The sequence below is a fragment of the Gallus gallus genome, chromosome 6 (assembly GCF_016699485.2).
Source record: "Gallus gallus isolate bGalGal1 chromosome 6, bGalGal1.mat.broiler.GRCg7b, whole genome shotgun sequence".
In the NCBI taxonomy this organism is placed as follows: Eukaryota; Metazoa; Chordata; class Aves; order Galliformes; family Phasianidae; genus Gallus; species Gallus gallus.
In genome coordinates this window covers 22,733,184-22,756,833 of record NC_052537.1, presented here as the reverse complement: position 1 = coordinate 22,756,833, position 23,650 = coordinate 22,733,184, and the positions used below count along the sequence as shown (strand labels likewise).

Sequence of the window (23,650 nt, the reverse complement as noted above, 5' to 3'; positions counted from 1 at the left end):
TAGAGCTCTTCTGGAACCTATGTTAGTTGTCTTCCATCAAATAAATTATATTGAAAGCTATACTACTGTTGGCTATGCAGTTGTATTATAATTATTTTTACTTTGACTTGTGGCAGATATATCCTTAAAATATCTGAGGGGATGTCATTTTCTGATGAGTTTTCATGAAAGCTTGGCTCTAGGCAGGCTGAATGCACAGCTGAAGCATTTGGACTGTGGACACTGGCAGGGCTAGGAGAGCAGATCAGTTTTGTCCTTACTACACATTAGCACTTGAACTGCAAGGCGCTTTGCTGCTAGGACAATTAGTCTGAGCTTAAGTACATTCTGTCCTAAGCCACAGATCTGCTTATGAGAGTCACCCAACACTTCCACAATGAGAAAGAAAGGAGAGAGATATGAATTGCTGTTTCAGTGAAACTGGAGAAAGAAAATAATCTATTTTCAGTAATCTTTCTCTGACTTCTCACAAGTCAGCTTTGTTCTCAGACATCTCACAGTAGCACTGATGGTACTGAAGTGTTGCTAATGAACATTTTCAATAATCTGCATTGCCTGAAACAAGGCAAGGATAAAGCAGTGTTCTTACCATTAACATAAGATGTGATAATAGGATAGAGTCTTATTATTTCTAGCCACATCTCAGAGGTAGCTTTATGCTATATTGTTCTCTTAGACAGGACCATCATTTAGCATAGGCCTTGTATGATGAGCTCCCTGTCCCAGCTGTTATTTGAGAATTGGCAATATTATGCTCTGATGTGGTCATACAGGGGAACCTGTAAGATAACAAGCAAATAAACAAAAAAGCAAGGAAAAAGCTTGTAAATTCCCCTTTTTTTTTTTTTAAATCTCACAATTTCTGAAGGTCTGACACATTGTACCTGTAATAATGGTGCTGTTGTAAATGCTGTATTGACAATATTTTACCTCTGATAGAGTACAATGGTAGGCATAAATATCAATTGACTCGATTGCTGTTGTACTCTGTTAACATAGGAGGAACAGAGCATAAAGGTATTCTTAAAGTGTCAGAAACAGAAGAGAATGGAAGGGAATGGAAAAGCAATTTGTCAGTGGTCTGGGAACTTCTCAGTCAACTAATTTTGCTCTGAAGTTAACCTCCATAGTCTTCTTTCAGTAGATGAATAGTTTCTTCTCATCTCTAACTACAGTTTGTGCTATATAATACATAGAGAGATTACCATCAGGGGCTGCTGCGAGCCTGCAATCGCTTATTAAGTTTGATCTTTATATTTTAACTTTCAGCTGAGTCCAGAGCAAAGCATTTATGGATTCTTTCAGGAGTGCCAGATTTGCATGATTCAGGAGCTGTCCCAGAGATTTATACGTCAACACTTGCATTACAAGTGGAAATAATTCTGAAAAGACTAAATACACAGATGTGTTGCTCAATGGGATAGCATATCTATCTCATCTTCCTGATCTCTTCTTTATCTGGGGTCATGCAAGAGTTACTTACATAATGCGTTACATGTTGCCCACAGGGGAGTTCAGCTGCGTGCCTGTGATGTATGGACACTATCAGCTCCATAGATTGTATCTAAGCCATTCCTTCATTTCTAAGTGTTTCTTTCTCTTCTTTTCAAATTATTTGAAAAGATGTATATATTTATTAGGGATTTCCTTCTGTATCTACTCTGTTAGTTCTGCACATATTCAGCCAGGACTGATGTCATGTTTCCATGAAAGCTCTGCACAACTGCATTTTAAAATGCACAACTGATGATCTCCTGACACTCTGAAATACACCTTCATAAGTATATGAGAGCCTGAATGTACTAGCATCACAATAACGTCATGGTCACTACCTAGATAAGGTGTTTAATCACACTGAATCAACATTTGGCTGATATTATTAGAAGAAACATGAAATGACTTGCTGTCCTCACAAATGCAAGTATTTGTTGCAAGCTAACTGCCAGTGGTCAAAAGCAAGATGTTAAAATTCAGAGAGACAGTATAGATAATGTATTCTTAAGCAGGCAGTAAATACAGTCACTCAGATATCCCATCTGGGTATTAAGCATGTGATGTTGCCAGGAGCATCTCCTTTGTTTGCCAACATCTGGCGGACCAGATGTTGCAACTGGAGGAATTCTTTCCACTGCTCTGCACCTTGGAGCAGCAGGGTGTGACGTACTGTGGGGACTGTGCCTTCCGCACCTTGCTCTGCAGTGTTTTCCCCTCTACTTTTCTTTCTGAGGGAAAAAAAAATCATACAAATCTGCCCTAGAAAGTAAAACACATTTGTTAAAACCATGGTAATGTTAGCCTAGTAGTACTATATTTTGGCAGTGTGATCAATGAAATTCTTTATTACTCAAATTCAGACTATGACTTTCTTTTTCTTGCAGATGGTCCTGTGTCTGTTGGAATGAGTCTGGATATTGCAAGCATTGATACCATATCAGAAATAAATATGGTATTGTAGCTTTTCGTAGTCTTTTTGTTTTGCCTGTTGGTAAGCTAATGTCTTGTGTGTACATTTGCTGGCAATGTGACTGAGGTTTCTCCCCTTGGTTGATAAGAGAAATAATTTAATTCTTCGCTGTAGATGTGAGGTTATAGCACTATAGTCAGAACTGAGTTGCAAAGGACAAGATTTCTAGACTAAAACCTGTATAAATGGAAGCTGCATCATTTGTAGGCATATAAATTTGCTACTGAGTATTAATCTTAATTAAGGGCATATAGAGCAGTATTTGTTTTCCAAATGAGAGTCTAAATCCCCACACATCTCAGAAAATTAGATATATTTGCATTTGACTTTGAAGCCACTCCCTTTCCTTTTGTTTAGAAACAATTATAATATTTTCTCTTTTACTGTCATGTGTTAATTTATTCCGGCTGTTTCATTACATTTGTATCAGTTCTTTTTGATCAAACTATGAAGTGGAGTATATTTTTCTAATTAAAGATCTGCTGCTGCTACGTAGAAACAAAAGAGAAAGTTCATTATTCAGATCTTCAGTATTAGAAAATATGGGGGTGTGGATAATAACGCATCTCACCATTAAATTACTCAGACTTGTAGATAAATGGAATCTGATAATTCCTTTTGTTCTTGGCAAGTGTTCACATGTATTTAGGAAAGGAAAAGTAAGGCCTGAGCTAAAGATTGACTTACTGTGGTGATTAAAATGTACCATAACATCAAAAGTTGATTAAAAACGCATTAAGAAATAGTGTTGTTTTAATGTTAGACTACAAGGCCTACTAGAATTGAAGGTGAGTTGTCATGAGAGCTATCTTCAAGGTCTCTATAGATGTGACACTGCTGTTTCCTTGGCCTTGTTAAAAGGATACATTCAAATGAGAGGTGATGATATCTTTAATATATTTCCATAACTTCCTATTACACTTGATTCTTTTGCCATTATGAATCTGAATTTATACAACTTTTTTCCGCAGTTTTCTTAAAAATGCATTATTTAATGGTTAATGGGAACAAAATGCTGTTTGCAACCACTTATATAAATCACTGTAAGATTTAAAGATTTACAGAGCCAGATTATCTGCTGTCAAAACTCTGATGACTTCAGCTGATTTATGGCCCCAGGCTGAGGCCCTCAACATTTACTGTAAAATTTCAATGCCCTTAAGAACAAAATCTACTCGAGATAATATTTCTTAATGACATCAACATCACTTCAAGTGCTGGAAAATGTGGCTGTATGAGGGCCCATACTGCTGCTATCCAAGTGCCAGCACTTAGGATTGGGACCCACTGACTCTCAGAATATCTGTGCTCAGCAGCTGGTTCCATGCACTTTTGTAAAATGGAATAGTGATTTGTTCTAAATGATATATACTTATAATATATATTATTCTATATATTAAGTATAATGTATATATTATTACAGTATATATTGTATTTCAGGACTATACGGCGACCATATTTCTGAGGCAGCGGTGGACTGATGAGAGGCTTTGTTTTGATGGCAATAAGAGTTTAAGTTTAGATGGTCGGCTTGTGGAAATGCTCTGGGTCCCGGATACCTTCATAGTTGATTCAAAAAAGTCTTTTCTTCATGATATCACTGTTGAGAATCGGCTGATAAGAATATACCCTAATGGGACAGTCTTGTATGCTATACGGTATGTATGTACCATGTACCAGCCTTTGTTTGGCTTCTGGTTACGCTTGGAGCTTCTGAGGTTAGCATGGTTTTATGCTTTAGAAGCTGTGCTTTTGGTAAAAGTAGAATATACATGGTCTTATAGTTTTACAAATACATAATATGTTTGACTGATATAATTAAATTCTTAAAATTAATACCAGACCAAACACAGGAATTGCCCCTTCTGGTATTGCAGTGGTTGTGTTGAATCAGCACAGAGGAAAGGAAGCTACAGTGACTGATGTGTGTTACTTATTGCAGAACAGTCTTCAAGATTCAAGTATTCAACAAAATCACATGGCTTACTTTTGTTTTTACTGATGAAGTTTTATCCCCTTACTAATGAGCGTGACTCTGTTTTTTAAGGATCACCACAACTGTTGCATGCAGCATGGACCTGACCAAATACCCAATGGATAAGCAGACGTGTACCTTGCAACTGGAAAGCTGTAAGACAAGTTGTTCTTAGTATTTCTGTGCCACTAGAGAAATGTCTGTGAGTGATCATTTCCATCGGCTGTTTAAGCATTACTGAAGAGGCTGGAATATTCATAAAAGCCAAGTGATAACACGTGAAATAATTAAAATAGAGTTAGAATGGTATTTTCACACAGAAACTTGTGAAGTTTCACTGAAAACAGCGTGGCAGTACTGAAATACTAACGTTAAATAAAACCACGGGAGATGCCCCTAGGTCTGCTCTGCAGGACTTGCTGCAGTTATTCTGTCGGTCTCTAGGGGGGGTTCTTTGAGCAGGCATTTTTTCAGCACAGCCAAGAAAATACGTTGATTTTTTTTTTTCAGCCATTTTTGCCTCTTTTCTCACTTTTAGATATAGCGATTTTTTTTAACCTGAAAGAAATAAATTAGGATAAGACTTATTTTTAAGGCATAGAGTTCATATTTCATGAATTTACCATCTTCATATTGAAAGAGTAATTGCATAGAATAGAGAGTTCTGTTCTGAGAGGGGAGTATAGAGATCCTTCTATGACTTTTTTTTTTTAATTCTCTCTGTGGGGGGAAAAAATGTCATAAGTGGAAGGATCAACACTAAATCTCCTCTTTTAGGTTCTCATTGCATTGCTCAATGTCCACATATTTATTTCACTGAAATGCTTGCTAATCATGGTCACTTTGCAGATTCCCACTGTGTATATTTAAAGTTAATTCTGCTGTTTTTCATATAAATAAGACTCTATCAAAATGTTTTTGGTTGTTTTTTTTTTGCATGGGATAATGCAGAGTGACACCTAGGAGGTGTTCTGTGAGATGGAAAGAGAAGTCAAATATTTATTAATACATTCAAAATGTTCTTTCAGGAAGTTTTTAAGTACTTGTTGAGTTTTATTCTTTAGCATTTCAGAACTGTGTGATTGTTCATCGTTTGTGTTGGTAATGACCAATTATAAGATGGCTTATGAGTCAAAGGGAATAAACCCCCAAACCTTCCTCACACAGCAGCCCCTTTGGAATCAGCAGTTTTATGGGGATAAGATCTGTTTATAGTGATTCCAATAAGAATTTGTTTTCATCTCTGATTTGTTTTCCTTTGGAAGAATGTATTGGTAAGTCACAATATATGGCTTTATATTAAACACACTGCTTAACGAGTCATGTAATATTCAGTTCCAGAATGAAATATATGTCCCACCAGAACATAGAGCTTTAAAAGAGAGATGATTAAAAAAAAGAATTCCCCATATAATTAAAAATAAACATTGTTCAGAATGATTCCATCTGCTTTTTCAAAGCTCACAAGCATCTGCTGTCCAAGGGGAAAACTTAGCAATGTCATCACAAAAGCTCCCATGTCAGTTTGTGTTCAGTTCTGAGGAGAGCAGCTAGGAACAGTGAGTGCAGAAAGAAAGAGTATGTCTTTAGCCATGGCCCTTTTTCTTCAATGCACTGTAATGTTTTCCTACAGATATGCTAGAAATGATGCTTATGTCGTCATGTGATAAGTTACATCAATTAATAGGCAAATTATGACATCATCACTACTTGCAAGTACCATTATATGAAGTTAAGAATGGTGAATGCAAGTGTAAATACACATCCATATGAACATAAAATATAAAATATGTAGCAAGTATTTCAGCTGAAATGAGGCGTGTTAGATGTTAAACACTTACTGAAGTAAAGGGAAACATGCCATGATATTGTCAAGCAATGGTTTTACACAATAAAATGCCCCTAGTGGTCTTTACAACATGCTCTTTCATTATTAATAGGTAATAACACAAATTATGTTATACTTTCTATGCAGTGAGGCGCTTTTGAGCCTGCAATTTCTATAGCTTTTTCCCATTTTTGCAGTGCTTCAGAATGTTGTGGGGCACCAGTTGGTGTTTTGGGAGCATTTGTGATCATGGCCATGTGGGAGGTAACACCAGCAGTCATTCATTCTGGGCTAGGGGCTTTTTTCTTCCCTTTATCCACCCCCACCGGCCAGTTCAAATACATATTCATTTTAGGGCCCATCTCCGAAATTTTATTTCCTTTTTGATCTCATCCTTTAGCATTTATGCAGTGAAGAGCCACATGAAGGCACTTAGCTTGTGCTTGACAATCAAGAGAAATTAAAATTAGCAACAGAATGGTAAAGAAACTCATTTGTATTAGGCGTTATGAATATTTAATCCCAAATTTACTATTCCTGCAGTTAACCCTGTTGAAAGTAGCTGTTCACACCATACCAACAAAGCACAGGAATGAGACATTTTGGGCTTGAGGAATTTGTGAGAAAGAAAACTCAATGTAGTGTTGAAAAAGTGATTATTTGTAAAAGTGAAATAACATATTGTAAGGATCTTGTCTATATAAACCTTTAAAATGCTTTATAGTTAGCCAGGTATTAATTCCCTGAATAAAGTATAACATTACACAAAGGGAGCACTGTGCTGTTTAACTTTACAGACTATTGGGAAGACACTCCCTCAGGAATCTCTTCACAAATAAGAGTTTTGGAATTAGTATTTCAAAGGTATTATCGCATGTAGGATGACAAAAACCTCCTAATTATTTAACTGATGAAGATGCTTTTGAACAGAAATGTAAAAGCAAAAGAACCTCTATCTGGAGATACGCTGGTTATCACCTTACTTGTTTAATTGGTAACCAGCATAGCGTTTCCTTGAAGTGAAGTTTCTGAACTCCCTGTTTTTGCCACATAAAATGGCTGTAAGAAATCAGTACTTTCTTGACACTGCAAGAACCAAAGCCATTATATTAAGAGTACAAAAGTGCTTTTTTTTATTTCTGTGATTGTAGAGCTTTGTTCTTTTAGCAGTATGTACCCTTGTGCATTATTGCACAATTGTAATGTATTGCATTACTGTCTGAGTGTAATTTACTTACAATTGACTGGAGCCTAAAAATAATCATCTGCTTGTGGTTCTGTCCCCTAAGCTTAGCTATTAACTTGCATAATGTAAGTCTGTCAAACACAAGAATGATTGATCTAAGAAAGCTAAAGGAAAAGATGTTCAAATGCTCCCTGTTAACATGTAAATTACATTAACATAATCTTGAATTAATCATATACACTAGTCTGAAAATTGCCTGCCTTTTAATATAATGGGAAAAAGCTACAGAGGTATTTTAGCAATAATTGTGACGCATATTGACAAGTGTGTGCAAAATACAGTTGCCTTCAGATAGGTGATTTGTGTCCCATCTTAGTTCCTAATTACCACCTGAAGGTTAAGAGCAAATCTCCTGGGGCCCCTGAAGTATATTGCTCTGTTGCACCTTCTGAAGCTCAGCACCTAGGCTGGTGCCCTTGGGAAGGTGCTGAGCTCCCAAGTCAAGATCCATCCCAAGTGATGACCCAAGCCCAGCTCTGAGTGCAGCTCTGGAATGTGGGTCTTCAGCCCTTCATTTCTACTGATGGGAAGACCAAGTACACTGTAGAGACCAAGAAAGCATTCTGGGATGCCACAAAGGGCGTGCTCAACTTTTAGCCAAATGCTGGCATTGTTGTGGTTCCTAAAATCTTCAAAGCTTCATAGCTTTTGCTTTTTAAATGCCATGTGGTACTAATCTCTTTTGTTAGTTTATGTCATCTATACTACAATAAAAGATATAAAAAGGATTGTCTCCAAAAAAGACAGCTTTTAAGTGGTAAGATTTTGCATTTTCTATGTTCAGTCGTTGGGAGCTTTACTGCAAACAAGCATTAGCGTTCTGCCAAAAGTTGCATTGTTTATGTCTCATTGTACTTTCAGGCAGATGAATAAGAAACAGCTGAGCCATAGCTTCTCAGCACAAATTAATTATTGTGTAAAATAAAACAAGTTGCCTTTTGTACCACTACAGGGGGTTACAACATCAATGATGTCATGTTTTACTGGACTAGAGGAAATGATTCTGTCCGTGGATTGGACACGCTCCAGCTGGCGCAATATACAGTGGAAGACCACTTTACCTCAGTATCTGAAGCAGTATATGAAACAGGTAAAAACACCCCTGTAACACCTTCTAGGTGCTGTTTGGAATATGGCTCTGGAAGCAGTACAGCATGGAGGAGCTGAGCATGGTGCTTTTTCAATGGCATTTTTTGTTTTCTGTTGGATTACATTTTTGAGAGAGCACACAGCTCTCTCAGGTGTTGCCAGCACAGACTTACTGCTATAAAAGGCTGAGACTTTGAGGGCATTTTCTTGGAGAACGTTCTTTTGGAGACCAGGCATTACCTATAGAATAATGAACAATGCACGCATTACTCATTCTTTTTGATGCTGGGGAGAGTTCTTATGAGGGAATAATAGCCTGTAGGTTGGGCATTTAAATTTGAGACCTTTGACTCTGGATGCTCAGTTCAGGACAGTTCCCAGCTTTTCTGGAAATAGCCACTCTGTTTTTGTTAGGAAAAAACAACAGCTTCTCTTCAGCCATGGGCATTTCTGTGAATGTGCTGGGTGATCGTAGAACTGCAGGAAGTTGGGCTTTGTTGCTACTGCTTGTAGGAATCGCTCCTTATCATTGGTGGCTTCTGTCCAGCATGTGGGCAGCACAGTGCAGATTGCTCGTTCTGTAGTTAGTCTGCCCAAGGAAGGGTCGGAAGCCTTTTCACAGACCTGCAGGGTTTGGTCTCTCTTCCCTCACTCAAAGAGATTTCTGAGGTTTCCAGGAGTGCCAAACCTGCTTTCTGTTCCTTGAGGTGCTCTTAGATTCCTCACTGCTGTTGTTTACTGCGTATTTCAGTTTCTCTTCTGCCCACGCCAACAAACCAACTGCTTATCACTGTATGAGGACACATGGGCCCTTCAGACCTGCAGTTTCACCAGAGTCTGTTACTAATTCTGAATTACAGAGATACTGTTTCAGTATTCCATGGTTGGATATTTCTACTTCAACAACACAGAACAGAGAAACTTCAGGATCAGATTTCAACCATTAGTTGGGACTGAAAGCCCAAGTTCTGTAAATGAATATGAAGGTAGAAATGAAATACATAATAGCAGGCTCCTGGATCACATAGTATCTTGCTACTTACATAACTGACATCTGCTTGCCTTCCTCCTCTCTGCAGCTTCAGGCTGAGCGGCACCAGATTCCATCAGAGGAGAACAATTCTGTACTGCTCTTCCACCCAGAAGGGTATTAGGACCTGTTCACCACACAGAAAAAAAGGGAGAGGAAACCTGCCTAATTCTTACCAACTTCTTTATTTATCAACCTGCCTAACTATCTATTTATTTATGACAGATTCCAGACTCTGCCGTAAAGTTGTATTATGTTCTATTAGATAGAATAATAATGATCTCCAGTGACTGGAGGCATGGTCTGACAAGACATGCTCTTCAGTAAATGATGCTGTCGTCTTCTCCTCACATTGGCAGTAGTAATATGCATAAAGTCAAAATCCACTCTAATTTAATATGTTGTAATGCTTTCAGCTTAATTTGATTGATTTCCCACCTCTGCTTGTTTCAGTTCTCTTGTTTAGGAAAGCCACGTTCTCAAGTGTTCTGCAGTGTTTTTAAATGAAATCTCATAATCCTCTTCATTTTCTACTGTGTCTGTGATGGAGGAGCTATTTTCTGCGTGTTTCTGAGGAAAGCAGTTCCTACTTTAACCCATATTAAAAGAAAAGCCCCCACAAGTTAAGAAGCTGTGTAATCAATTTGGAAGATAAACTTTATGCTTTGCATTTTGTTAATGTGAATAATGTCTGAAAGTATTATATAAATTACAGTTGTGATTCATAAGGCTGATGCAAAAGATATGAGAGAAGAGCAGTGTTGCTTTCCTAACACAGCAAAAAAAAAAAAAGCAATCAAAATTTGATACTCTGTGAACTTGAACAGACAGTGCAGCTGTTGTGTAAGTGAAATATTGTGCAGCAATGGAGAGCCCAAGTTCACGTACAGCCGTGGACAGAGCCAAGATTAGAATATGGTCAGCAAAATCCCTGCATAAGCAACTTCAGGATACTTAAGAAAAGGACTACATGGATTAATCTTGTTTACAGAACACCGTGTATCACATAATAGTAATCACATTATAATAATCACATAATAGGAAGTTGCTTTGTATAATGTTAACTGGAGGGCTGGTTGGGATTTTGTGCTGTTTTTGTACAGCACAGAATAATTTGTATTTGCTACAGAATAATTTAATTTTGGACATAGGTAAATTCATTGCTAGAACCACTTCCTGCATGTCTTGAACTATAATCCTTGTTCTGCAAACACTGATACATATGCTCTTGGACCCCAAAACCAAGTAAGTGCATCAGTGGCGGCTGGCTTTTTATTTTAGTTGTCTAGCCAACACCACCTGCATCCTCAGAGTAACAAATAGTGATGTAAAAAGCTTGCATTTATTATTGGAAAAACATGAAAGCAACTAAAGACTGTTACGGTCTAGCTTTTTGTGTAAATAATGATAGAAATAAGGTTGGAATAGACTTTAACAATTCACTTAATCTGTTCTCATGTCCCAAGACAAGCTCATCTATATCAACAACGTACTTCCTGACAGATGTTCTTAGCAGTAAATTAGACAAACCTCCAGTGTGTCTACTCCTCAGCTTCTCTAGATGATTTTTTTCTGGTGATTATTGCAAACATATTTTCCTTCTGTCTAATCTTGATCTCCTTTGCTACATTTCAGACCCATTATGCACTGCATTGTCTTCTATGGATAAGAAAGATAAATTTCCTGCTGTTTTTCAGCAACCCTTTCCTCATTTCTCAGGCTAATGTTTTCCCTCTCTTTAATTCACATAAACAGTTTTCTAGATCTCCTGTCTTTGCTATTGGTCTTCCAATATTTTGTCTATTGATGTGCAGCACTCAAAATTAAGTGCCCCAATGTCCTCCGTAGAAGTAAGGAATTATTTCATGCATTTCATGAACTCTGTTCCTCTTTATCCACTTCAGGTAGACATTTGCTTTTCTTGCAGAAAATTTCTGTGCACTGCTAACCTCATTCAGCTTGTGATTTCCAGCGAGTAATTCCTGGCTAAGGGCAGGACTTCTGTTGAACTGCATCTTCTTTTGCTGAGGCTGTTTTTGATATTTGTTGTTATAATTATGAACACAGGTCCTGCTCTCCAATGTGCTGACTGTCCTCTCTGCTTGGTATTTCTAGGTACACCACGGTGTGCCATCCTATTTGCCAGTGAGCAATTCTGGGTGCAGGACGGACCCGCATGGATTATATTTTCACAGCAAGCCATAGCTAATCAATCTCTATTAACATTTCTAATCAATGAAAGAAGCAAAAACGGGTTTGATAACTCAGGGTAGTTGGCTGCTGTTAACTCTCCCTCTGCACTGGCTGACAACTTCCTTTAGCCTTGTTTTCACTGCTGCGCTACAACCAAGCCCTCAGAAGCAGCAAGGGTGATGAGCTCAGTGTACTCAGTTAACACAGAGTCCTCAACCCCTGTCCAGAAGCCAGGGAGAGTTTTTTCAGGCAGACCTCTCCACTTAGGAACTGTGAAGTCAGCAAGGTCGCTCATCTAAATGGTACTATTTTGGCAGAACAGAGGGATGGACAGAAGCTTAAAGTCAGCCTCCCGTCCTTGATTCACACAGATAATAGGGCATTTGCCTTTCTGAAAGAGCCTGCAAAGGGAGCTAGCTGCTGCTTGTCTGCAGTCTGTCTGCAGCATTTTTTCACAGTCTTTCTCTCACAACAGAGGCATTACCTTGCTCAATCTTTCTCACTGCTCTGCAGTTTCCTATTAGTTAGCAATCAAACTTTTCTAGGATTTTCAATTCTCCTTTTTTCATGATGTGGTACACTGAGTAATTCCTGTCATTCCCTTTATCTGTTCTTTTATAATCTGCAGTTGGTCTCCAATTTTTACTTCTGATAATGTCATCTTTGCCATGCAGGCATTAAAAACAATCTTAGAACTGCAGTCAGTACAATCTTATCTGGGGACTATCTGGTCAGACTCACCTCAGATTCAAGCAGTTGCATACTCATGTATCTTTTGCCAAGTATGCGCAACTTCCCTAGCTGAGCTTGTTCTTTGTAAGTGGAGTTTTCCACTTGAAAAATACAAAACTTTCCATCATTTGCTCTTTTTCTGATAGTTCTGCAGTGCTTCACAGCATGTACTGAAGCTGCAAAACAGTTTAGAAAGAAAACAGTTATGGAAAATGTGTTGAAAATATTACAGCAATGTAAAAACATATGGAAAAGCAATGAATTGAATGAACAAGGATGCTAGGAAGAGGGGATTTTTTTGCTATCTTCTGGAAAAGTTGTTTGTATTACAAACAGAAATACAAACACATGGAAAACTTCCCGTGGCATAATTGTTTTTGTAAGGGTTTTTTATAGGTAAGCTAAAAGGCAGACATATCTGCACACAAATACTATATGAAAGTGTTTGCTTCTTTCTTAGGAAATTTGAATTTTCAGACTCTATTTTTGTAAAACATTTTTGTGAAGATGAAACACGTGTTGAGAAGCCTGTCCTGATCTTTCATTTCCTTTAGATGACCACTGAAGAACAAGTAGGAAAAGAGGTAGTTTATAAGATCCTGACTGTGAGGAACAGAAGGCTATGCTGGAAAATAGTGTTTTGTAGCTGACAATTTGCTCTATCAGATAATGTTGTGCTCTTTCGATCTGTTGTAGTTTACATGAAAATAAATAGGAGGCATTACTCTTGGAGTGACCTTAGCATCCTAAGTTCCCATTCTCAGTCAGAAGTTGCATTACAGTAGCACAGCTTATTTGTTGGGTGAAATTGGAGACACTGCTACTTTGTAATGTTTGTTGTAATCAAGTAACAAAATTGCATAACGAAAATCGCTATTATGGCAAATAGTTAAGACAGTAAAGTTATGTCCTGTACTGTTCCCTTAAAAGATGCAAGCAGAGAAGAAAATGATACATCGGTAGGGTTATACCGATGAGCCTGTGGGAGATGTACATCACACGTTTTAGCTGGCACCCAAGGGGTGAGCATACATATTTAATGATAGGGAATAATGTGCTCTTTGTGCCTGACTGCACACCCTGTGCAGGATACTGAAGTGCTTCTTACGTAAAGAGTGATGTGGAGCTTTCTTTTGTTGGTGTAGAATTTGTCAAAAAGTCCATAGGAAGAAACTGTGGAAAGATGCTCCCATCCCATAACACCTGAAGTCAGGAAACGAGGACATGATGGGTCACAAGTCCTTCCTTCAGGCTCCTCTGCTGTGAGTTTCTGTTTGCAGAGGGAGCAGAAAGAGCAGGGATGCAGCATTCTACTGTTAGATTTTTGTTTAATTACAAAACGGATGATCTGGAATGATAAGGATGCCCATTTGTTTAAGCCAATTTTCAAAGGCAAATTGGAAGAGAAATAAACTGTCTTCTCTTGCATTCAGATAGATCTGCCTTAGACCTATACTTATTCAACCAATCAGGGAGAAATGCCATGCTGGTATAGTTTTATAACTCAAAAACTGAAGAAGTCAGTTGGAACCACCTGAAATTCCCTAAGGATGGAGAATCCTTCCATTTTCTAGGGCGCTCTTCTTTAAAGCAGTAGAGAGAGCTGGAATATAGAGAGAGACTGCAGTCTGCTATCTAGATTTGTATTTCATCTCAGCTAGAGCTACTGTCTAGTTTTTTACTTCTGTTCTCTAGTGTATTCTATAAAGCCAAAGTAACTCAGCTTAATGTTCTTTTGCTGTGAGGTAACATAAGTAAAATCACCTCACCTTTTTGTGGGTTAAGAGTAGGTGCACAGACAGCTGTTCAAGTTCAACACATATTTGACAATCTATCACAGTAATGTGAGTTTCGTAAGTGCTAAAGCTCTACCTCTGCTGCAGAATTAGCTGTCTGCACACAGATTGTTTCCATCAGATTATCAAATCTTAATTGGAGCCATCACATGCTGAGGTGACTTTTGTTGTGGGTCAGAAAAAAGTGTCTTCTCATTTTAATGCAAGGATTTTGTTCTCAGAGTCAAGCAGGGGACAGGCTTGATACTTTTCAGGAGTTTACCTGACTTAATCCTGCCTTTGCTGTAGTTAGTACTGCAGTGCACCTGTCTCATTTTTGATATGATTATGGCACCACAGCCTTGGGTATACAAGTTGAAGTGGATGATATAAAGTTGTTATTTGTAATTATTACCTCATATGTATCACATGTAATAGCAGTAGTCAATCTGTTTACTTTTGAACATGATAACTTTTGGTACATGTGGAGAGTAGAGGAATCATTATTTTGTCATATTTTAGCATGGTGAGTATGCATTATGTACTTTTTCTTGCCTCCTTCTTCCTTCAGTTTATTTCAGAAGGAGCTTATATGAATCCTATATGTAGGTTGCTTCAAAATTTCCATTATAAAAGCTCTTCTGAGCTCTTTAGAGAAATGCTGACACCATTATTATCATTTCCCCTTTGGGTTCTGGCAAGCAGAAAGCCTTAAGGTTAAAGAATTGCCTTTTCTTTGTTCCCAGAAAAGCCACTCAGCTGTAAGCTTTCACATCTCTATTCCTCTTTGTTGTTCATATTGCTTCAGAAATATATGGCATCATGAAAAATAACACCAAAGAACACGTGAACGGTCTAGAGGCTTGTCTGCACTCTGAAATTATGACCAAGTGGCAAAGGCTGACTTTAAAGTTTGATATTTTAAACTAACTTCCAACATACACAGTTTTATACTCAGGTAAATAGAGTTGTTGGGAGATAACGAGGAGAGGATATTGCTGTATGACGACTCAGAATTGCTGTTTCAGAGTTTTCCTCTGTTTTAAAATTCCTAACTTTTGAGTGCTTTACTTTGATCTACTCTGCACTTCAAATCAATTTTGGTACATTAAGTGGATGTCTTGGTAAAAATCACAGTACTGATAGAGGTATGCTAACTTAACATCTCCTTTTTCACTTTAATATGATGGTAATGGTATAAATAATCTTTGTACTTACTGCCTCATGGACAGAGATAAAGTCTGCTGTCCATTTGTATATCCTTTTTTCCATCAGCCAGGAGCTTGTTGAACTCAACGTGCTAAACTTACAAAGAAGAACCCTAAATACAGTGTATTTGTACCTTCAGAAGGAGAATGAACTGTCTACCAAAGGACTATTTAATCCAGTAGTGAAATTGCAAAGACAACGTGGCAGAAAGATGAAATCAGATTAAGATTAGAAATTAGACACTTTTTTTAACATGATTTTAATCCGTGTAACAGATAATTTGGTGGATGCTGCACATCTTGATGTGTATAGAACTCATACAGGTTGATTATTTGAAAATCTTTCTGTGAGTTGCTCCTTCACAATATTTTTCCTGCTCTTTTCACAGGACGCTACCCCAAGTTAGTGTTTCACTTTGAGCTCAAGAGAAACATCTTGTATTTTATACTAGAGACATACGTACCATCAATTCTCTTGGTTGTGCTCTCCTGGGTATCGTTTTGGATAAGCCAGTCATCAGTTCCAGCCAGAATCTGCATAGGTAAGAAGCTGATGAAACAAAACTAAACCTCTTGTTGAGAGCATAAGAGGTAACAGCTTTAAGTTGTGTTAGGGGATGTTCAGGTTTGGTGTTAGGAAAAATTTCTCCTCAGAAAGGGTGGTGAAGCACTGGAACAGACTGCCCAAGGAGGCGGTGGAGTCACTGTCTCTGGAGGTGCTCAAGATGTGGTACTGAGGATGCTGTGGCTACTGGTGGGTAGATGTGGTACTGGGGGATGTGGTTTGGTGACCATGGTGGAGATGTGTTGGTGGTTGGACTACATGGTCTTAGAGGTCTTTTCCAACCTTTATAGTTCTATATAGTTATACAGTGAATGATATATAGTAATTAACACATGAATAATAAGAGAATTATGAGATTAAGTATAGTTAATGGCAAGTAAAGGAGATTCTGAAAGGGAAAAATGCAGATCACTTCTGATCAGGCTGCAGGTGGGGTAGGGAAAACACTTCTATAGAACAGCAAAAACAAATCTGACTTTAAGCAAGGCTGATGGACAACTAGACTGAACAAAATGATGTCTGAAGGTTTTAATGGAAGCATTTGCATAGTATTGCAAAGATGTATTAATAGTAAATATACTTTCTATGACATGAAAATCCCTCCCATTCTAATTTCCCATCTTCTCAGCTTTCTAAACACATTTCTTCAGTATTTTTAAGCATTTAACTTCAAGGTCACCAGTGCTCTTAAAGTCTTTCCAAAACATGCCATGTGAAATGCTGTGGCATATTAGTTTATGAAGCTCAGTAAAGAGTATTTTGTAGCTTACCAAATGCAATGAAAGGCCTTGTTGCTATCTTTGTTTTATCAGAATTTATATTTGTATGTCCCACAGGTGTTACCACAGTCCTCACTATGACAACGCTGATGATGGGAGCCAGGACTTCACTCCCAAATGCTAACTGCTTTATTAAGGCAATTGATGTGTACCTTGGCATCTGTTTCAGTTTCATCTTTGGAGCATTGTTAGAGTATGCTGTGGCTCACTTCTGTGCTCTGCATAGACCCAGTTCAAAGGAAATTCCGAAGGTAATTTAACTCTCTTATTGTTGGCCTACAAAGCAGACTTCAATTATAACCACTGAAAAAGAAAAAAAAGAATTATCTTATTTAGCACTAATAGTAAATGTATGTAAGGAATTTTATATTTTATTGTAAGGATATTATTGTAAGGATAACTAAATAACCTCAAGAAATAAGAAAAAGGTTTTGTATTCCTGGAACTTTTTGAAAGAGAAATCAAATGAAATGGAACAGCAATGTGATACATGTACAGACGTTCACCTTTTCTCTAGCATACACCTACTCACAGTTCAAAAATTGGACCGAGCAAGGTGGCTTAATCTTATTGCAGTACAGAAAAAAAAACCAACACAAAGAACACAAGCATTAATCACATACCATTTATGAAACCTTCTGCACATGTGTGGAATGTGAGTCAGCTTACTAGCAGCGAGCTTCATGCCTCAGTTCCCTGTAGCCTTCCACCTACATCTTCTGTCTCAGCAGCTGCAGACTGTGATTCACTTTCTGTTCTGCATCATTATTATAGCAGTGCTTCTTTTTGCCTACTGAGCTTTCCGGGACTCTGAAATGTTGTGAAGTATACTTAAAGTAATAAAGGATCAAATCAACATAGGCGTTTTTGAGTCTGGTGGTTGTCATCTTGCTGAAATAATCAGGACAGGTTTATGAAAAGGTTTTGTCATATCCCCCATCTTCAGTGTTTGGCAGTGTAAAAGAAATAATTAGGAAGTTAGAAACTGATTGTCTTAAGGCTTTTCGTTATAGAACAGAGTCTAATATGCATGATAGAAAATAAAATTTTAAACAGAAAAAGGCAATGCAGTTCTTGATAAAGCACAGAAAATGAGAATATGACAAAAATGTAGGAAGAGGTTTGGTTGGCTGCTGTAAGGTTAAATGGCCAGAAAAAAAAAAGAAGACTGTTAACAATTTGTACCAAACCAGAGCATCACAAATGGCTCAACTGAGCTCGGTAGTTTCAAGAAGTAGGACAGTGACTTCTAGCACTGAATCTTAAAAACAATGAAGTTAAACTAGAATGTACTAATGTAGGATTTTGGCTGTATGAATGTCAGATAAATTGTATAAACGTACAGAACTATGTTTGAACAAAAGTATCAAGAGATCTAGGTGTGTGAAGGTTTGAAAAAGGGACATGAAGGCTCCCATTGGGTTTTAAAAGGCATAATCTAACTGGGGAATGTCTGCAAATGAGCAAATGCTGGGTTATGATTGAGGTTTTGAATGGAAAGCCTAAAAGTCATTTTTCTTGGCAAGGTAGCATCAGTAACAATTCCCTCTGAGCATATCCATCTTGTGAAGTAAGTGGCTGTCATTTGCTCATTGAGTGGAGGAAAAAAGAAAGCTTATTGGAGGTTTGAGTAAGAAAGCCAAGTGTTTCAGTGCTCCTTGGATGATTAAGCATCTTTGGATCTGTGAAGGACATTAATGACTGCCCTTGCCTTCGCCTACCTGAGTCAGCATCTCTTTCTTATGAGACACAGGTGCCAGTGCTTACAGGTGGAACAGGCACTCACGGAGCTGAAATGTGCATGGAAGTAAGTGGAGGGTACAGCCCTCAAGCAAGGAAGGAAGACTTAAGGTGCAGTTCAGTGATGGACTTAATGACTGAAGGGGATGCTGTGTCACTTTAGGCGTGTTTCCTACTTTCTTTTCTTCATCAGGAGTGAGCAAATCCAACTCGCTTCTTGCCCACATAGGGAAGAGGTAGCTGGTGAGTCCTGGATCAACTCAAAGCCCTAGAGTAAGGAAAATGCCTGTTGTGCCTTATTTATACTGTAGCCGAGGAGATGTGCACTGCTTACTGAGCAGGGTGCCACTGAGGGCACACCTGGCTTGTATTTCTCATTTCTCACTGCGAAAACAAAATATCACAAGGATAGAAATACTAGCTAAAATGTCATGTCACTGTCTAGCAGGTACTTAATTAATCTCTTTGTGATTATCGTCACCACAAATGTGTTTTTCTCATTATCACATGCTCCTGTGGACATAGGGTAATTAGAAATCTCACTTCCCAGTTTGCTGTTCTCATACAAGCCAATACCATATTTGCACTCAGAATTATATAAATATGTTTAAGAGGTGAATTGAAAATATAACCCTCTGCCTTGCATGGGAATTAGTTGTGCTGCTTTCTGCTTTGATCTTTAAAACACTGGGGCACTGGCATATGAAGTTCTTTTGAGGCTTTAAGGGTCTGTAGTTTGAAGTAAAAACTGGAGAAACAGCTCATCATATCCGTGCTATTGCAATGTTTGTGTTGTGTGGACTGATACCTGCAGAAACAGCTTGAAAGCTAATGGCAAAAGCACAGGATTCACCTGCTGGGAGGAAGGTCAGATGGACTGTACCATTCACATCAACTATGTGGTAGACTGCCTGAATGGAGAAGCTGCCTCTCCAAAATCCCAAGTTTCTCCTCTTTCATACAAAGGTGTGCCCTCCTATAGAACTTATATAGAAAAGAAATTCTCCTTGGACTTCATCTGTCATTCACCATTGTGTTTTCCTTTGGGGCAGAAAGGGAAAAGGGTTGAAAACTGAAGATTACATGGGCAGTGTTGTGAATTTATGGCATTTCTGTGCCAGCATCTTGTGGTCTGTACAGACACAGAAGAAGCTGCAGGTGTGTGACACTCTTGGTTGAGATATCATTAATCTTGAGCATCTGTATTATTCAGTAGCAGTAACAACTTTCCTCAATTCTGCTGGCTGTAAGATGTCAACAGAAACTTCAGCACGCCCCAGGCAGTGGCAGATGATGTACAGTACTTTTCCAGGATGCTCTTGATTTTTGTATCCCAACAGAGCCCTTCTTAGTGCCAGCTGCCATTTTGTTATTGACAGCTGGAATGCAGGGAAGTAACATTTAAAATTAGAGCCACCGTTTTTAATGTGGAACATCTTAATCTAGCTTTGCATTCAGTTCTCCATAGCAACCTGGAAAAAATCCCTTGATGGTCCCAGGTTATAGGACTGTAGTTCTTATAAGCTAGTGGTTGTGTCCTTTCGATTAGCTGTGTCCCCTTTTTAAGCAATGTGGTACAGAAGGAGCCCTGTCTTGGCACACTGTGAGGGGAGTCGAGTACATATGCACCACTTCTATAAATGTCTCCTGGAGAGTAGAAGAGTTCAGAACAGCCTAATAAAGCGTCAGCCTCCTGTGAATTGTTCACATGCAGTTGTGTGAAAAGAAAAATGGCACGTACGCAATGTCCTTTCATGCTCTGCAGTACAACTAATTCTATACCGACCTTTAGCCAGCCCTGCCTGAGAGATGAAGAGACTCAGACTGAAGAATGCCCTACATCCTCCCATTTTGGAAGTCTAGATGTTGTCTTTTTCTTTTTCCCTTTCTAAAATGTGAGACCACTGGGGAAGGGAAAAAAGAAAAATCAGGATCTTTCTGATAGGTTTCTGTATTTTGCCCACTGCTGGAGCACTGGGTGCCCTGGGTCAGCAGCAGTGCATGGTTCAAGGTGCCCAGCAGTACTCTGCTGGGCTGGTGGGGCTCTCTGAAGCAGAATGGGGTATTTCTAACAGCCAGGTCACACAAAAAACTCCAGATTTGAGGTGTCGTTTGGTTTGTTTAGGCCTCAGGCTGGAGGTTTGTGAATTGATCCTCTTTCTGCTCTATAAGCAGCTTTTCGTCCTGCCCTTTGGTTTCCAAATTCTCACATAGCTGCGGCAGGCTAGTGGTGGGGTGAACAAGTTTTTGTAGTCAGAGTATTTTTAGGATGACGCATTGTGATGAGCTACATTTATCTCTCCCTAATAAAGTATACTAGACTTTTTTGGTAAATGGGAAACGAATAGCAGTAATAATCCCATTTTCTAGCTCTGTCTGTTCTGTTTCACTGATTCACAGGATGCTGTCCAGACTCTACTTTAATTTTCAAGGACATTACTAATTTTTAGATGGAAAAAGACTCAAAAACCAGGCAACTTGCAAGAGAAGGATAATTCTGCACTGGCATGGAGGTCTGTCAGGTGGCTTAATGAACTCTCTGTGTCTTTAAGAGCTGCTTTTTTTCTAAATGAGCTTTTTGTGTGAGTGCACCTGTGAACTTCCGTAGAGTTTGTCCTTATCTAATGTAATTCTTCTCATGCAAATGGAAGAAGTAGATTGCTCAGAGGAAAGTGATTCTGGGTTCTACATTTCACAAATAATTTTTTGGCCTTTTCTTGCTTCTGTGCTACTCCTTGGTCTGGAAGATGATAAAAGCATCAGAAGAAGCATAAAGCTGTGTAGAACTGCTCAAAGACAATTCCCCTTTTGAACTGTTCAGAGTTAGGAGTAGTCTAGATACACATCTGGAACCAAACTCCGGGGCTTAGATCTGCTGGTATCTGCAGTATCTCAAACCAGAGTAAGACTCCAGAACTTTCATGGTAGTTTGTTTACAGCTGAAGCTGCAACTGATGTCTAATCCCGTGTCCTCTGAGTCAGTGGCAGAAAACACACTGACTTCAAAGGGTAAAGATTTCATACTTGAACTCCATGGCTCTGAGCCATTTCTAATCAAAGAAACAAAACCCACCAGAACACCAGACGGCTTATACAACATTCTCCAAAGAGCTGTCTTGATGCAGCGAAGCACATGAAAATGCACTTAACCTTAGTATAACTTGGAACTTAAAATGTAAGTTTCGAGACTTGAAACAAAGTATGAACTGTTTGGTACTCAAATAGTTGTGGGGATTTTCCCCCTTTATGATCTTTTTGTTTTTATTTCTTGCATTTTGTTTTGTTAGTGTAGCTAATTCAGTTTTCATTACAAAGCATAGGGAATGGAGCACCCAGCTTAGAAGGCATTTTGTATTGCAAAGTGCTTGATTTGGGGAGCCAGCTTGACCAACATCTGCCATCTCAGCCACCTTCTCCATCCCCCAGCTGGGGCTCTGCTTTACTTGCTTTGTTGATATTATGTTGCAGAAGATGACTTGTTTTTGTGGATTTGCTGCTGTGTTAAGTGAAGCTTAGTGGGCTGTATTTGAGTGCAACCAGCTTTGCACTGTGGTCCTGTGAAAGTTTTTGTGGTGAGCTGTCGTGTAAGTTGTTGTGTTTCTCCTGTATGTGGAGGCTCTGAAAGCTGAAAGGTACTGTCTGTACCTGTGGTTGCTCATCCTTGGAATCAATGAGTAAGCCACAGGAAGAGCTGTAGGAAAAATCCTATTATTTGCTTCAGCTCTAAAGTAAATAGGGCAATGAAACATGAACTTATGTTCCTGCTGTGCTGTTTTGTTTCCTGTCAGGATGAGGATGAAGGGACTGAAGAAGAAAGGAATGGAGTTCTGGCAGCAGTTGCTAACAGTTGCAGTGCTTCTGACAACACGAACAAAATTGATTCAGACAAGGGCAGCAAAACCAGCATCAATGGCAAAAAGGACAGAAATAAGCACGGTGGGTGTAGCTCGCCAATGTCCATAATGAAAAGTCTTTTCTGTATCTTCGATTGTTTCCATGTTAAAAATCCTTACCACATAGACAACTACGCCAGGTTTTCTTTCCCATTATCATTCATCATAATTAATGTATTTTACTGGGTATATTATTTGTATTTCTAAATCTTTTGAGGTGTAAAATTGTCACAGCTCAACATCTAGAAAGGAGATATGGTTGGTGAAGTTACAGAAGAAAGAGAAAGCTGCCTTAGGAAAAAGGGATATAAGTGGACATGCTCTTTTCAAACTTTCATGCCAAGTCTCATTAACTCTCTTTTCTGCCATTAAATGACTGCCATCTGAAGTTGACTTTCCTTTTAGCATGCATGTCCCGTATCATTTGTCAATGACCACAAAGTCCTTTTTTAATATTTGAATGGCCAACTTTGTAAAATAAAAGTTATACTACGTTTGTTTCTGAACTGTATTGAATATATTTAAAAATAAAGATAATGAAGTGTAATTTTCCTACTGTACTTTCGGTATTCAATATTGCATAATTTTTCCAGATTATGTAAGAGAATGTTTAATTGTGGATTAAAGTATTTTTGCTCCCTTGTAAGAAGGTTTTGAAGGTGTGGGCTACCACCACCACCCTCACAACATGTGCAGCTTTGTAAGGTCACAAATACGTACCAAGACCCATTTTTATATAGACCTCCCTTGGGTTCAGTACGTATTCATTTCTGAATAGGTGTATAGCAGAATAGAAATAGACTGGAGACAAAAAATAATCATATCCAGCAGGTTTATTTCCAAGTGAGGGCATAGGTGCTGGCCAGTCCTTAATGGAATATGGCCGTTTGTGCTATACACTTCCCAGTCACCACTGCCTTGGTGGCTACTTGCATAAAGGTGAAAAGGTGTACTTCCTAAAGTGACAGAAAAAACCCTGGATACACAATAATTCATGATGAGGAGAAGGAAGGTTTTACGCAGATAAAGCTGTGAGTTTGATTTGCCCTCTCTTACAGCAAAATCTATGCAAATATATAATCACTACTGGTATGCAAACAGTAGATTTTAACCCCTTCTGCTCAGGAATCTTC

The 23,650-nt window shown here is 38.5% G+C and overlaps 1 protein-coding gene across 1 annotated transcript in view; it reads left to right on the top strand.

Moving 5' to 3' along the window:
- Positions 1 to 23,064, top strand: part of LOC428967 (gamma-aminobutyric acid receptor subunit pi-like) — a 44,050-nt gene extending 20,986 nt beyond the window's left edge. Inside the window, exons 4-10 of the mRNA XM_025151805.3 lie at positions 2,379 to 2,446; positions 3,905 to 4,122; positions 4,512 to 4,594; positions 8,466 to 8,603; positions 15,930 to 16,082; positions 16,942 to 17,135; positions 22,413 to 23,064. Coding sequence (XP_025007573.2) covers positions 2,379 to 2,446; positions 3,905 to 4,122; positions 4,512 to 4,594; positions 8,466 to 8,603; positions 15,930 to 16,082; positions 16,942 to 17,135; positions 22,413 to 22,724 — 1,166 coding nt within the window. The 3' untranslated portion in view covers positions 22,725 to 23,064. The remainder of the gene's footprint in view (positions 1 to 2,378; positions 2,447 to 3,904; positions 4,123 to 4,511; positions 4,595 to 8,465; positions 8,604 to 15,929; positions 16,083 to 16,941; positions 17,136 to 22,412) is intronic.
- The last annotated feature ends 586 nt before the right edge of the window (positions 23,065 to 23,650 follow it).